At 48.3% G+C, this 14628-nt stretch overlaps 1 protein-coding gene across 12 annotated transcripts in view; it reads left to right on the top strand.

Annotated features, from left to right (window-relative positions):
- Nucleotides 1–14628, top strand: part of CAMK2G (calcium/calmodulin dependent protein kinase II gamma) — a 108363-nt gene that overhangs the window by 50182 nt on the left and 43553 nt on the right. For all 12 annotated transcript variants that reach the window (XM_030453553.1, XM_030453548.1, XM_030453544.1 and 9 more), the window contains exons 4-6: nucleotides 11018–11072; nucleotides 11637–11702; nucleotides 14418–14490. In XM_030453553.1, the coding sequence (XP_030309413.1) occupies nucleotides 11018–11072; nucleotides 11637–11702; nucleotides 14418–14490 (194 nt within the window). The remainder of the gene's footprint in view (nucleotides 1–11017; nucleotides 11073–11636; nucleotides 11703–14417; nucleotides 14491–14628) is intronic.

Here is a 14628-nt window from a genome sequence, read left to right as displayed (position 1 = left end):
CCTTCCTCCCTCCCTCCCTCCCTCCCTCCCTCCCTCCCTCCCTCCCTCCCTCCCTCCCTCCCTTTCCTGGACTCTCTCCAGTTGCTTCATATCTTTCTAGAGATGTGATTCCCCAAACTTGGCATAAGATTCTAACCTGATTAGAGGGGAAAGAATTGCTTCACCTGGCCAACCGAAGTTTGGTACACTGACCTGTGAAACTTGCCATTTCAGTGTCTTGTTGCTGCACATTTTTCTGACACATTCTTGCTCTGCCTCATGTTGCAGGCTGCTTTCTGAGCTCCTGGCAAGCAAAACAATTTTCCATCTTGTATGGATGAGGATTCCTATCGAATCGTTACGTTTGTCTGCATGAGAACAAGTGGGAAGAAATCCACTCTCTGGGTGTGGTTTTCATTTGTTGAGACCATTTTGATTTCTTTTCTGCTAGCATGATAGGGTGGCAGCTCTCCCCCCTGTAATGTGATCTTGAATAACAATGCCACATGTTGCATCCTCTAGGTAATTAGTAGCTGTGTTGAATATTGTTGGACTCTGGACAGAAGATAGCACTTGATGCATTGCTCCAGTGTGAGAGTGTGACAAATCTGAGTCTGTTTGTTTCAGTGATTTGCATAGACCATTGGAAGCTAGTTCTGAAGAGACATTTTTTTCTAAATTGGTTGTGGAAATAACACATAAGATGCTGTCAGAAGCCTTGCTGAAATTCAGATGCTGCATACACTGCTGCCTCCTTATGCCTTGGACTTGTTACGTTGTCATAGAAGGGAAACATGTTGTTCTGACATAGTGGTAGGTTGGGATTTTTTCCTTGAAATACCTATTAGCAGTGAGTAATTACCTAATTACTGCCATTCTGTGCTGTAAACTCCTCTGGATGAATACTTGGTGTGTTGCCTCAGTGTGAGCTGTAGGAGCAGGACTGCACCAATCCTGGAGAATTCTGCAGATTTTGAACTTGACTTCCCCATCAGGTTTTGTTGTTCATGGGTTTGTTAGTGGTTTGTTTGTATATTTTATTTTTAAGGTTTCATTTCTGTGGCTTGTTCAGTGCACTCTGAAGCCTGCCCATGCCTTGCCCACCATGTCATTAGGTGTTGCCTTTCTCCTCTTAGGTTTTCTTTGCTGTGCCAATCTGAAGGTGTGCCTCCTCTTTGGATCTGTCACCAGATGGTCTGGCCTCTTTTTTAGATGTTTTTAGCCCCAACTGTACAAAAGTGGTTCCTGAATATCTCGTGCTCATAGTTGAAACTGAGCACTTGTGGTCTGTTACTGTGTCCCAGCTCCTGGCAGCCTTTGCTGCATGCATTTAGGCCCAGAGTAATAAGAACACTAATTTTAAGAAAGGCTGGTAGTGGCCCAAGAGCCACAGCCAAATTCTGTTTCTGATTTCTGCCTTCATATCCTTTGCTTGAACTGCTTCAGAGTTAATTTCTTTGAGGGGATTTATAGCAGTAGTGAAATGCTGTCCTCAGCATCTATCAGAATTATTGCTTTTTCAGGTTTTTCCTGAAAAAGTCAGGTTTCCTGACTTCTTCTCCAAAATATACTTGCACTTGAATTCTTTGTACTTTAAAGCCTATCTGTTGGCTTCTCTCAGGATAAAGCACAGTTTTGGACCTGGCCTTATTTGAAGTGGGGGATAAAATGGTGTAGAAATCTCCTGTGAATTAGGAAGATTTCTTTCCCCCCAGTTGAGTTTTATTTCCTTTGACAAGTGATCTGTCCTCCTGGTACCTCTGTCTGGTGGCAGTGATTTTGATGGAATATTTAGATCCAAGCCTCCAGTGTTGTAGGCCCTTAAAGGATGGTTTTGAGATGTGAATTGCTGCAAGGACCATGAAGGATGACTCCCAGCTGGAGAATCCCAGCCTACTCCTCACTAACCTGAGGGAGCACTGACCCCACCTGCAGACTGAACACTGGATTTGTTGTTTTAGTGCTCTCAGCCAAGGTTTGCTCCCTCCTCATTTTGAGATACTACTCTTGAGAAGCAAGCCCTGACTTTTTTCCTCCCCTCTTGCTTGCTGCCACTCAGAATGTTTTCCCAGCACCTTTTCTTTAACAGGAGGTTTGAATTGCTTCCTTGGAGAACAAGGGGGGGGAAAAAAAAACCCTGTAGGCTGTGTTTTGCTGTAAACAGCAGATTTCCTTGTTTTCTTTTGGCTGCAGCCATCCAGACTGCCTTTGCAATTGGGACAGAGGGGATGTGATGTGCAAAGAATAGTTAAAATGCTGGGGATGCTCCAGTGGTTTGGCCAAGCTTGCTGCCCTATGGAAGTTCAGTCATTTGGAAGTCATTTGGAATTGGGATGCTCTTTCTAGCTCCTGCCCTGTGTTTTCTGCTGCTGGAGGACTGCTGGAGCAGAGCTGGGATGGAGGGAAGAGACCTTCTAGGAAGAGCTTGCTTGGGTACTGAGCAGCTTTACTTTGGAAGTGTCATGGAGCTGTCTCCGTGTTTCTAGGAAGCCAAGCAGTTATGTTCTTGGCCTTAAGCCTTCAACCTGCTCTCCTTTTTCTCCTCCACACCATCACCACCATCATCCCCCCCAAAAAAACCCCACAGAACAACAAACACCACCAAGAAAACCAAAGACAAACCAAAACAAACCCATCAAAAAAAATCTATAGAAAAAAACCCTCAACAACCAAACACTAAAAAAAAGTCCCAAAGAGAATACCAGCTAGAATTCATTCCTGCTGGCAAGTCTGAGCCTTTAAGCTGCAAGTTCCCTTTTATATTTGCAGTCCCTGCTCTTTCAGGGATTTAGGTGAGTGCCCCTGTGGGGCTGGCTGAGAGGAGGTTCCCCAACACTCCAAGCAGTTCAGCTTTTTATTTCTCTGGTTCTTCACTACTGTTTACTTACCTCTTCCTGTTTTCTCTTTCATTTCCCTCCTCTTGCCCATAGTCTTTCCTGTAGTTTTAAGAAAAATGTTTCTCTGTGATCCCTTGCAATTTGGGAATGGAATAACAATTGCATTTTCTTCCTTGACAGGGGGTATATTAATTCTGTGTGTCTCTGTGGTCTGTGCTAGAGAGGAGTTTGGGTGCCATTATTCATCTTTTTAGCTGTAAGATTTATCTAATGCAAGCAAATCCCTTTAAAAAAAGAAAAAAGTGATGATGGGAAGACTCAGTGTGCTCAAGCAGCCTCTGTCTCTTATTTTGTTATAAGAAATTAGGTCTTCTCTGTGTATTTTCTTTGAGATACCAATGAAGTTGGCTGCTTATTATTTGGGTATTTTGGTTTTTTGTTTTTAGAAAAAGCTCTTGTATCATAGTAGTGGTTATCAAACGTACTTTGCTTATCTGCTACACGGATAATGGGAAATTATTAACAACAGTTCTGGATGGTCATGGCTGCTCTGTCAGGAGAGAAAGAAATATTCCTGCTGATGCTCACTTAATGTTTAAGTAGGACATACTAAATGTTACCTCTTGTGTGCTGAACTCCAGCCTTTCTAAAGAGACACTGCAAAACCGAAGGAAAAACAACATTTAGTTGGCACTGAAATGCTTTTAAACAAATACTTTGTGTTTCTTTTTTTTTTTTTTTTCCACTTTTCCCTTTTACCTCTGCAGAAGGACCATTTCTTGAGCAGGGAAGTTACTGTTCTTCCTACAAGCTTCTAGCAGGGCTGTGAGTTTTTGTGCAGAGAGGAGTTTCCTCTGACTTGGCACCTGGTGTGGCAGAAAGGATGCTGCTTTTACCTCATTCTTTTAGGGCCTGAGTGTTAAAGGTTACAGTGAGTGTTAAAGGTTACAAGGGAAAAAATCCCAACCTCCTCTGTGTGTGTGTGTTGTGTGCCTTTTCCTACTTCTTGGCTGTCTTGGCAGAACCTGCAGCCCTTTGGTGTTAAGAAGACTTTCCTTCTCTTCCACTTCCCAAAGCTTTAAAAGTGCACTTGGTGTGAAGTGCTGTGGGCTCAGGGTGTTTCCAGCAAGATGCTGCAGATCCAGCATCCTGTAACCTCTGTGTGTCAGGTGAGGATGAAGGAAGAGGAGGAAGAGGAGGGAGAAGAGTCCATGTTCCTAAGGGGCTGCTCAGCAGCAGCACGCTGTGTCCTGTTAGCTAACTGTCCTGCTGGTTACTGCTTTAACAAAGCTGGTCATTAGCTGCTGGAACAGATTATTTCTAGAGGATTATTTGCATTACACAATTTAATGCTTTTTAATAGCAAATTTTTAATTAAAAGGAGAGTCCTTTAGGAAGCAGCCTGAGCAGCTGCAGCTGAATGCTGCGTGTTTAATGGAATTAGGGAAACAGCTGGGGTGGGAGCTGAGCACCCAGCTTGCAGGCAGGCCAGGTTGGTGCTGGGCTCCTGGTGGGACAGGGCCTTCGGAGTGATAGGAAGCATGCAGGAAGCATCCTGGCAGACAGCCAGCCTTTGGGGAGGTGGTGGGACAAATCCCATCTTGGCTCCTGGGGCTGGTGAGCAGCTGGGGAAGCGGAGGGTGGGTGGGAGCCATCTGTGTCACTTCGCTTGTCACTTGGGCTGCCACGGCTGCTGGTGCTCAGTTTGCAGTCTGCCAGGCTCTCTGTGTTTGGTTCTGTAGTTTCAGCATCTCCAGGCACGTTGGGGAATCTCTCTGGAGGAGGGCATCAGACAGGTTTTAGCCCCCAGTTTTATTCCACTTCTTTTTTGGCATGCTCTGTCCCTTGAAACGTGCCCCTCGTGGCATCTTTTGCCTCCTCCCTTTCTCCATGATCCAGACAAGTGTCTGATGTCTGCTGGGGAACTGCTGAAAAGTGAAGCTGGGGCTGTTTCTAATGAGTGGCTGACCTTTAAATAGCATTCTTCTATCTAGAAGATCCCAGAACACTTTGGAGTTTGCACTACTAAGGCTATATGAAAGATTTACTCTGTTGCAATTACCATGGCCCAGGAGACAATCAGAAATCTCTGCTGCCTGGTGCTGGCTCTGCTGCAGCTACTGCAACACAGGCAACTTAATTTGAGAGCCCCAAATATGATATAATCACAGCAGGTGATGTGTGTTGGTGCAGAGGTGGTTGGCTAATAGTGTCCTGTAAGTTCCCATAATATCCCAATGCTTTGCAGCCAGGAGCAGCAGGGAACCTAGATCTAGCAGACAAGATGACCCTACCCTGTAGCTTGAAGGCTGTCACTAAGGGCAAAAAGCATTGGTATTTAGGAGCAAGCACTTTTCAACCCATGTCACCTCTTCCTAAGCAATAATTGCAAAGGGAAGGTACCAGGAGCTGTCCCTTGAAATTCTTCTCCTGCCTGTGTACTCACCTTTTGCTGTGACTTTGCTTGCAGAGCTTTGCTTGCAACAGCTTTCCAGAACCATCCAGTGTTCCAGGAGCCTGCCTGCTCCAAGCAAGGGCTGAGCTGGCCCACTCCTTGCTGTGGATGGGGGATACAGGGCAGTGTTCACCCAGGACTCACAGGCTAGGAATAAATACTCCTGGCTTTTTTTGCTTGACATGAGAGTAAAAGGATAAATAATGGCATCCAGAGTGGCATGGAAGGTGTGGGTCACCTCTAGGAGATAATGTGTGTGATCCCAGCACCAGCTGACCCTTTAAAAATGAGGTGCTTGTTGCTTTTCCACGTCTTTTCTATGTCCCTCTACTTCAGGTGGGTTTGTATGAAAATGGAAAGCTCTCTGCTGCTTACTTTATGATTCAATTCCACTCTTCCATCCCCAGTCTTGCCTTGGGTGACTCAGCAGCACCTTGCAGAGGTCATGGGGAGGGTGCAGTTTGTGGTGAGGGAGATTTTCCCCTTTCTGCTCAGTTGCTTCCTATCACGTTTGGGCATCAGAGAGCTGTGGCTGCCTGTCCAGGGTCACTTCATTCAGGCAGGGAATGCAAACCACATGGCATGGCTGTGACTTTGGTGTGGTTTCCCACTGGAATGCCTAATTCTGTAGTTGATATCATAGCTTCTTAACATCACTTCTTTCTAAACCACGAACTGTGTGCACACGAGGGTTTTGAATCACTTTGAAGGATCAGCTTGAAGTTCTGGTCTTGAGGCAAGATTTCCACTGAAAACAGCAGGCAGAGGAGTGTTCACAGCAGCTGCTCTTAAAAAGTGCTTCACCTCCTGGTACCCAGCTGCTGGTAGGTTCAGTAACTGCAGAATGGTCCCCTGAGTCACTCACTGTGGTGTCAGGCTCTTAGCAAATGCTCTGGGTTGTGTTGTAGCCTCAGACCTGAGGCACACACCCACACAAGACAGAATATAGTTTGTGTAGCTGGCATCAGGCAGCTTTGAAGATCTGAGGTTTTTTCGAGGGGAAAGGGATGGTTTGGTTTCCCTGTTTTTCTGCTGCTAGTTATTTTTTCCAAAGGCCAGCTTTGTGGAGGATTCTTCTTGTACAGATAAGAGCATTTTCCAGAGGATGAGGCTGGAGGGGAGGTTGAGGGAAGGAAAGGATGCTTAAACCAGTTAGGGAGGTGGTGTCTTCTGGGCAGTCCTGCATAACAGCCCTTCAGCCGTGCAGGGTTACACTACAGGGTTACAGGTGGGCATTGAAAAGGGGAGGGTCAGTTTGTGGTAGTGGTCTTTCATTACTCTTGGTGGAGTTACCACTGCAGGACCAAACTCAGGGCTGTAAATGAGGAAAATTAGGCTTTTTTTATGAGTCCTGCTAAAAACGTTGTTTCATCAAGATGTGCCCCTGAAACCACTGCTTATCTCTCCCAGAATCTGTGTGCTTCTTGGGGATAACCACCCAGGTGCTGATGCACACTTGCTGCTGACTGACCAACTGGTGCTTTTGCAGGAGATGTTTCTATGTTCTTGAAGATCAGATTTAGATTTGAAGGATACATTTAGATTGAATATTAGGAAAAATTTGTTCTGGCATTGCTTGCTAGTGCTGTGGGGCTTTATTGATGATTTTTGAAGGTATCTGTGAGACTTGAGCATTAGATGTGCTTGGGAACTCTGCAGGCCCTCTCTTCTTTGTGGGGATGGGGCTTTTTTTCAGTGCTCTGACTGAACCTTGGGTCAAATCTTTGGCCATTTCCTGTAACTGATTCAGTGCCTCGTTGTCTGACTTGCTTCTCTTTTCTTTCTTACCCTCCTCTCCTTGTCTGCTCTTTCATCCATCAGAGACCTTTGGCATGGAAGCAGCCATCAGGTGACCCTGAGTGTGCGTGGTGGGAATGAGTTCCTACACCCCTTTGTTAAGGGTGTTTGGCTTGGGAGGGAAATCTGGTTTGAATCACTGCTTCTGGGCAGCAGAATCAGTCAACAGAAATAATCTAATTCATCTTCTGGTGAATAGAGTGAGATCAGGTTCCTTGGCAAGTACTGGGCTCTTTTGTAGTTTGGTCATCTTTGGAAGACCCTGTGTTGCTGTTGTGCAACTTCCCTTTGCTGGGACTGGAGATTTTTGTGGTGTCTGCACTTGTCTACCCCGCTGCATTGGCCATGGACATCACTGCTTCTTTGGTGAGAGATAACAAAAGGGTTCTGTAATATTTGTGAAGAAAACCTGGATGAGTACTCTCATATTTCATTCTCCATTATCACGGGGAGGCAGTTTTGGGGAATCTTTTACCCTCTAGCTTCTACATTTTTTACCCTCTTGTCTCAGCAGCTTAGCCAAGTCTGAGCAACCTGTGTGGTTTCTGGTGGAAGCTGTCCTTTAGTTGTGGAGATGTTAAATGTGTGGCAGTGCCTGCAGCCTGGGGAACAAATGGGCTCTTTTAATGGGAAGATGTCTGAGAGGACTGCCCAGAACTTGGGTTCCTGGTACCCACTCTTGGAACTGTTCTTTTGAGATCCTGTGTGACGCCTTCAGGTGGAGGACACTCACCCAGGGCATCTTTAAAGCAAAGAGGGCTCTGTCCTGTCTGGCAGATAGAGGGATCAGATGTTTGTGTATCTTTATGATGAATGCTGATGCAATGTGTGTCATATTTATGAGTCAAGAGGGGGCCAAGAGACTTTAAAAACGCTTTTATCCTTGATGTGAGCTAAAGGTGGTGGAGTTATTTCTGAATGCTTGTCATTTCACAGGCTGGATGAGTAGTTTTGAAAAAGGCAGCTGATGTTTTTAAGCTGACAGTCCCTGGTAGTTAGGATTGTGTTGAAGAGCAATCTAACTCGTGCATCAGCAGAGTGAACCTCAGCATCAGAGCTGCTGATTGCAGTCTCCCTGCTGCTCAGGAAAGCTCTGCAGGAGGGTAGGAGCAAAATGTTAGGGTGAAAGTGCACTGGGTGCTCTTGCTTTTCTGCTGCTGGCTGCTGGTTTTATTTCTTCCTATCAGCCTGGGTATGAATTTGGAATGGAAGTCACAAGAGTTTTGGTATATTGAGATTTTTCTTAATCCTGTTTGTCTCCCCTCACGGCTGCCCACTCCATGCTCTAAGCCTGATGCTTTCAGCTGTTGCTCAGAGCCTGTTCCCATGCAGGGTGGTGGTGCCTGCTGTCACCTTTCCTAATACCTTTCCTGGGGTTTGCTGTCCTACAGTTGCTCCCTGAGCTTTCTTACCTCAGCAGATTAAATAATGGGCAGACTTGGTGCCAGCACCACTCTTGGCCATGGTGAAGCAGCAGCTCCTTTGCTCAGTTCAAGACCTGTGTCCTGCTCCTGTAGCTGTGCCCCACCTAAGGTCACACAACACAGTGTTCTACTGTCCTTGAGGCTGCTTTCTGCTGCCTCTGCCAACCTCTGCCAGCTGACTTGCTACTTCCTTCCCTTTTCATAACAGATCTGATAAAATTGCTTTCCTGGGGGCCAAGAAACTTCACCCACCAGCTCCTCTGGCTTTTATTTTCTGATGTAATTCACTGCCCGCGTCTTTGTGGTGAAGTTCATCCTTTGGTGTTCCCCATTCCTGCTGCAGGTGGCTTTGCTTTTCCCTCTTCACAGCCACTCCTCTCTGCCTGCTGGTGCCTCTGCTCCTCCTCTCTCAGGATTTCTGTCCTGCTCTTCTCCTCTCTTCTTGGTGTTCCTGGCAGTGCTCCCATGACCTTTCAGGTGCCCGGAGGAAGGGGAATGCACACCGAGCATCACCAGACGTGCCCTTTCTTACCTCGTTTGGATTCTCTTGAAGTTTCTCCATCTGTTTCCTCTTCAGAAGGCCCCTTCACAGCCCTGTGCCCATGTTCTGGGCATCAGCTCTTGTTTGTGTGCCTGTGTCCTGCAGTCACCTCAGATAATCTTGTGCAGTGGAGTGCAAACTGCCTTGCACGGGGCAATCCAAGTGTCTGTTTCAACCACTTCCCATCTTGTTCCCAGTCTTGAATGGGATTTTTTTCTCCTAGGAAGTACCCTTCTTCTTTTTTCCCATTTTTGTAATGCTTCTGTTCCTGAGGTACTCAGGAGGGGAGTTTTCTGATAAACACAAGGTTGTGTTGCATTGATATTCTTGCGAAGCCAACTGAAACAGCTTACTTAGAGGACAGTTTTTCTTTTTTTGCTGTGCACAGTTTGGGGAGCATAGCTCTTCAAGGTGACACATCTCTGTTTCTGTGCTGTAGGAACAGTATGTTGTGCCTGAAACACCTGCAGCACTGGTACTCTGCCTGTGCTTGCTTGCCTGCAGCATGATGCTGTGTGGAGTGCTCCTTCCGGAGCCCTGTGGGTGAGATGCAGAAGAAATGCTAAGGGAAGGAAATTGGCCAAGGGACAAGCCCAGGGAGCTTGTAAAGAAATGCAGGGGAAATGTAGGAAAGCACAGGCAAGAAGAATAAGAATAAGAGTAAGAATAAGAAGAATAAAATGCTTTTAGGCAACGTCCTGACAGTGGCCTCTGCACATCTGTGCTCCTCTCAGTTTTGAGTTTATTTGTGTGTGTTTGCATGCATGTGGAAAGGGTGCCTTAGCAAATGAGGGTTGGAAGGAGGATTAGAGCAGAGCATTGAGAAGATTTACAAAAGCTATTCCATATGAGGTAGGAACATGTGCCAAGTGGTAGTTTGAACCATTTCCAAGGCAGTGACGGCGGCTGACGTCGGGTGCCACCGAGAGGTGCAAACTGACCCCTGGGCTGCTGGAGAGAAAATCAGCATCTTGGGGAGAGTCAGGCCAGGTCACCTGTGTATTCTGTGGAAGAGAAGGGGAGGCAGAGGTAGCATGAAAGTGACAGAGCAGGATAACAAGGTTTTTCTTGCAGGGGTGAGAAGGATAATGTCGCTTTGGTCAATACTCAATTAGAAGGTGTTGTAGTGGCTGAGACTCAGTCTGGTTGCTTTAGCTGAGGGAAGAACTGGGGATGGTCATGTGAAGGAGGCACCATGTCCTAGTCAGGATGTGAGGGCTTAGGCATTGAGTCAAGTAGGCTTGTGACTCTGAAAATAATGAAGCTTTCCAGCAGGGGAGAAAAGCAGAAAGTTGAGGGGTAGGCAGCAGTATGAAATTCAGGGCTTAGTTTCTCCTCTTGGGTTAGAGTCAGTGCCTAGGTGTGCAAGGAACATCAAAGAAATGGAGATTGTGGTTCAGATAGAAGGAACTGGCACTGTGCTGGCTGCATGGGCACAAAAGTTACTGCTCACATCTAATAGGGAAAAAAAACCAGCATCTGGGGGCCTGTCCTGGCCAGCCCTGCAGGGGAAAGGGGATGAGGGAAGGGAAAAGCTGATGGTTAATTGAGGCAATAGGAGCAGAGCTAAGGGGGATGGATGAGGGAGCTGAAGGAGAATGAAATTTTGAGAAGGGGAATGTTGCTGTGGTAGTGGTAACCACCAGTGAGGTGATGTGTCAGTGGTAACAGAGGTGTCAGGATAAACGAGGCAAAAAAACTGGCTCTGAATTTTGGGGTGGGGAGAGATGGCAAAACCTGGGCATGCAGGAAAGAGTAGGTGGGTGTGAAAGGACTGGGGGGTGTGCCTGAAGGACACCCATCCTCTTCCCTTGAGATACCAGAAGGAAAGAGGTCACCAGGAGAGCACAGACAGAGCAAAAAGGGCACATGGAGTAATCAGGTTGAGGGGGGAGAACTTGTTGGTGTGCATGGGTTGGATTTGGGAGGTGCCAGGCTTGCTGCAGGCTGGGTGAATCTCCATCCCTGGATTGTGTTTTCGCAGTGCGGCTCCACGACAGTATCTCAGAAGAAGGCTTCCATTACCTGGTCTTTGATCTGTAAGTGTCTGCCTTTTGTCTGCCTCTCCCTTTGGTGCATCCCCAGTGACACAAGCACGGGGTTGGTTGACTCAGAGTGGAATAAAAAGCACCTGCATTAGTAGAATTCTCCCTTTCTCTCTTGAGACCTGTAGGTACCTCTGGCCTGTTTGACAAAAATCCACTGACTCTGTGGGAGAGGGTGGAGCAGGGAGGCTCCTGGCAGCAGGTGTAAGCACAGGACAGCAATCCTGTATAGGGAGGATGTTTTGGATCCCTGAGGCAGTGGGGTCAAAGAAGGAATGCTCTGCCCAAAATTGGCATCTCCTACCCTCTCTAGACCATCATGGGCAAGTCATGCCCTGTTTGTCAGCAATGGCCTGGACACTGCTGCTGAGGTGGAAGTCCTGGGGGGTCAGTCACATGGATGTACATGGTGGTGGGGCTCTGCCCAGGCTCCCTGGTGCTGCAGCTCCCTGTGCAGGCTGTGGGAAAGGACCTAGATGGGTGGCCACACACATGCTGTGCAACTTTGAGTTAGATGTGCACAGACCCTGTGACTTCCCTTCTTCTTTTGCACTCCAGGGTTACTGGTGGGGAGCTCTTTGAGGATATTGTTGCCAGAGAATACTACAGTGAAGCAGATGCCAGGTAAGAAGACTGTTTCCAGACCCTTCTGGTGCATGTGCCATGTGTGTTGGCAAGTGGCATGAGTTTCCTGACTGCTGCTCTGTGCACAGCTTTGTTTTGACATGCTTGCTCTCTGCCTGGAATAAACAATTCCTCTTTCTGTTCTTGGTATCAAGTGTTGTCCCTGCCCCACTGCAGCTCCAGCCCTTGCCACTTGCAGGTGCTGCTGCCTGGGTGCTCTTTGCTGGGAGACCCTTTGCCACCAGCTTTGTCTGCCTGGCCTTTCTGCTGGGTGGTTGCAGGGTGTACTGGTTGGCACAGGGATAAGGAGCATGAGATGCAAGAGCAACCATTCTGTTTCATTACTGGAAGGATTCATAGTTACACCCTTTCTTCTTCTCTGTCCCCTCCCTCCCATGTGTGAGCTTCCAGAGGTGGCCTGTGCTTGTCCCCTTGGGCTTTATGCAAGGTGGGGGTTTTGTGCAGCAGTAGCTGAGGATGTTGTCTGACCCCTCTGTCTGCTGCACATGCAGCATTAGGAATCAAAGCTGGGATTAGGCAGCTCCTGCTCTGCTTTAGCAGGGCTATGGGGTGGCCTGGTGGTGACACTTCACCTGTGCTTATTTTGCATCCATCTTCTTATCCCATCCTAACCCTGGGTGGAGCAGGAACTTGGGGAGCCATGGGAGGAGAGGGGTGAGAAAGGGAATAGTGAGTGCTGCTGCAGGGTGTAGGCAGATGATACTGAGGGCAAGGAAGGAAGAGTATGGGCTGGTGTGTTCATGTAGGTCCTGTTGTGGGGTCTGTGGGGACTTGGCTTTCCCTGTGGAAGGGGGGGTACAGCCCCTGCCTTCTGGGCCTTGCTCAGTGCTTTCCAGTGAAGTGTCTCAGCATGGACCTGGCGCTGGCCCTGGTGGAGCTCCTGGCAGAGAGGTCTGAGAGCCCCATAGGGGTTTTCAGTGGGATGTAGAGATGTAGGCACAGCATCTCAGTCAGATACCCACTCAAGATGTTCTGCCTTGAGGCTGAGAAGATTTGAACCATGGAATGGGTGGGGTTGGAAGGGACCTTAAAGGTCACCTACTTCCAACCCCCCTGCATGGGCAGGGACACCTCCCACCAGCCCAGGTTGCTCCAAGCCCCATCCAACCTGGGCTGAAACACTGCCGGGGGGGGACAGCCACAACTTCCCTGGGCAACCTGTGCCAGTGTCTCACCACCCTCAAATTAAAGAATTTCTTCCTAATGCCCAACCTAAATCTTTGCTTTTCAAGCTTTAACCTTTTGAGGTTAAAACGAGTGACTGATAAAATGAGAATCTTTTGAGGTTATCACTCATCATCCTTACCCTTGTGCCTGTTGCCTGGAGGTGGCAGTGAGCAGTAGTGCTCAGAGCAGTCATGGTGGGGTTAGGGGCAGGGGAGAAGTGGCTGCTGCTCTGGGAGCCTTCCTCAGGGTCCTCAGGAGTCTTCCTCAGGATCCTCGGGAGCCTTCCTCAGAGTCCTCAGCCCTCCCATCCGGCCAGGTCCCTCAGTGCCCCCAAGATGACAGAGTGGAACTCCTCCCTTTCTCTCCCCAGGCTGAGCTGAATTCCAGAGGAGGCTGGGAGAGCAGGGCCCGTGCCAATCCGCCGCGCTTGGCTCGCCTGGGACACCTCACACTTTTGCCATTTTTGGCCAGAAAATCTCTCTCGCTCCGACTCAGCCCTGTTCTAATTATACATTTTTGTTTTGGGAGCGGGGAGACATTCATGGACTCCAACCCTGAGGATTGCACTGCCAGCTCTAGAGGGGTGGGGGTAACAAGCACAACACTGCTTCTCCTCCCCCCTCCTTCCTCCCCTCACCCTCTTCCCATCTTTTCCAGCATCCAGTTTCTCTTCCTTCCCGTGTTTCAGCCATTTCCAGTTCGTTCCCCTGTAGAATTTGCTGAGGCTCCTGGTGCTGCAGTGAGGACACAGACCCAGCCCCCTTGCCCACATCTGGGTGCTTACTGCCCACCCATAGTTGCCCCATTCCACATCCACCCTCAGGTGCCTTCACCCTGCAGTCTGCCCCCCTGTCTGTCAGAGGTGTGGATAGCATCGTGCTTCTGCCCCTGGGGCAAGGAGAGGGCAGACACAGCTTTCCCTGAGCTTTCAGGGAGTGGGAAAGAGCCTGCTTGCAAGATCCCCAACCCCTTAAGTGGGACCTGAACTTCAAAGGTACCCGGCAAGTGGGAGTGTGTGCACTTTGTGCATGCAAAGTGCTTGAGATGTTCCTCTGAAAGAAGTTTTGCACACTGAGCAGGTGCTGAGGAGTTGCCATCCTGAATGTGCTGGGGGAGTCTGCTGCTGCTTTCAAGAAGTTTATTCTTCCCTCAGGACCAGCTGAATGTTTCCTGGAGTGACTGGGTCTTGCTTGTCCAAACTTGGCTGCTGTAGTTTGCAGCTACTGGGGTCTCCTGTGTGGGGTGGGCACTCCTGGCTGAAGGAACAAGTGAGATGCTTGGTGTCAGGGGGAAGAAAGGCAGGAGGAGGTGACAGGAGGTAGGAGAGAGGCTTTGTGGTCCTGCTGGGTGGGATGTTCAGCATTCTGGGGTGTATCCAGCTGTGGCAGGGTGAAGGGATTCAGCCTGGGGTCTTGTACTGTCCATGGGGCAAATCTACAAGTAAGGGAAATAACTTCTGGTGTGAGATGAGATGGCAAGTGTCTGCCTGAGTGCATAACCATGTGTCTCTCTCCATTTATCTTGCAGCCACTGTATTCATCAGATACTGGAGAGTGTGAATCACATTCACCAGCATGATATCGTGCACAGGGACTTGAAGGTAATATTTCCTCCTTGCCACAGAGGCTGAGGAGCAGCCAGGGAATCATTGGAAGAGGCAAGACAGGAATACTGTGTTGCCAGCTGGCAGGGTTGTTTTTGGTTTTTTTTTTCTCTTGAACTGGACTCAGGGGTTCCT

The sequence above is a fragment of the Calypte anna genome, chromosome 6, assembly GCF_003957555.1.
Source record: "Calypte anna isolate BGI_N300 chromosome 6, bCalAnn1_v1.p, whole genome shotgun sequence".
Lineage (NCBI taxonomy): Eukaryota > Metazoa > Chordata > Aves > Apodiformes > Trochilidae > Calypte > Calypte anna.
Note: the sequence above shows the minus strand (reverse complement) of the source record. Positions and strands in the feature narration are given on the sequence as shown.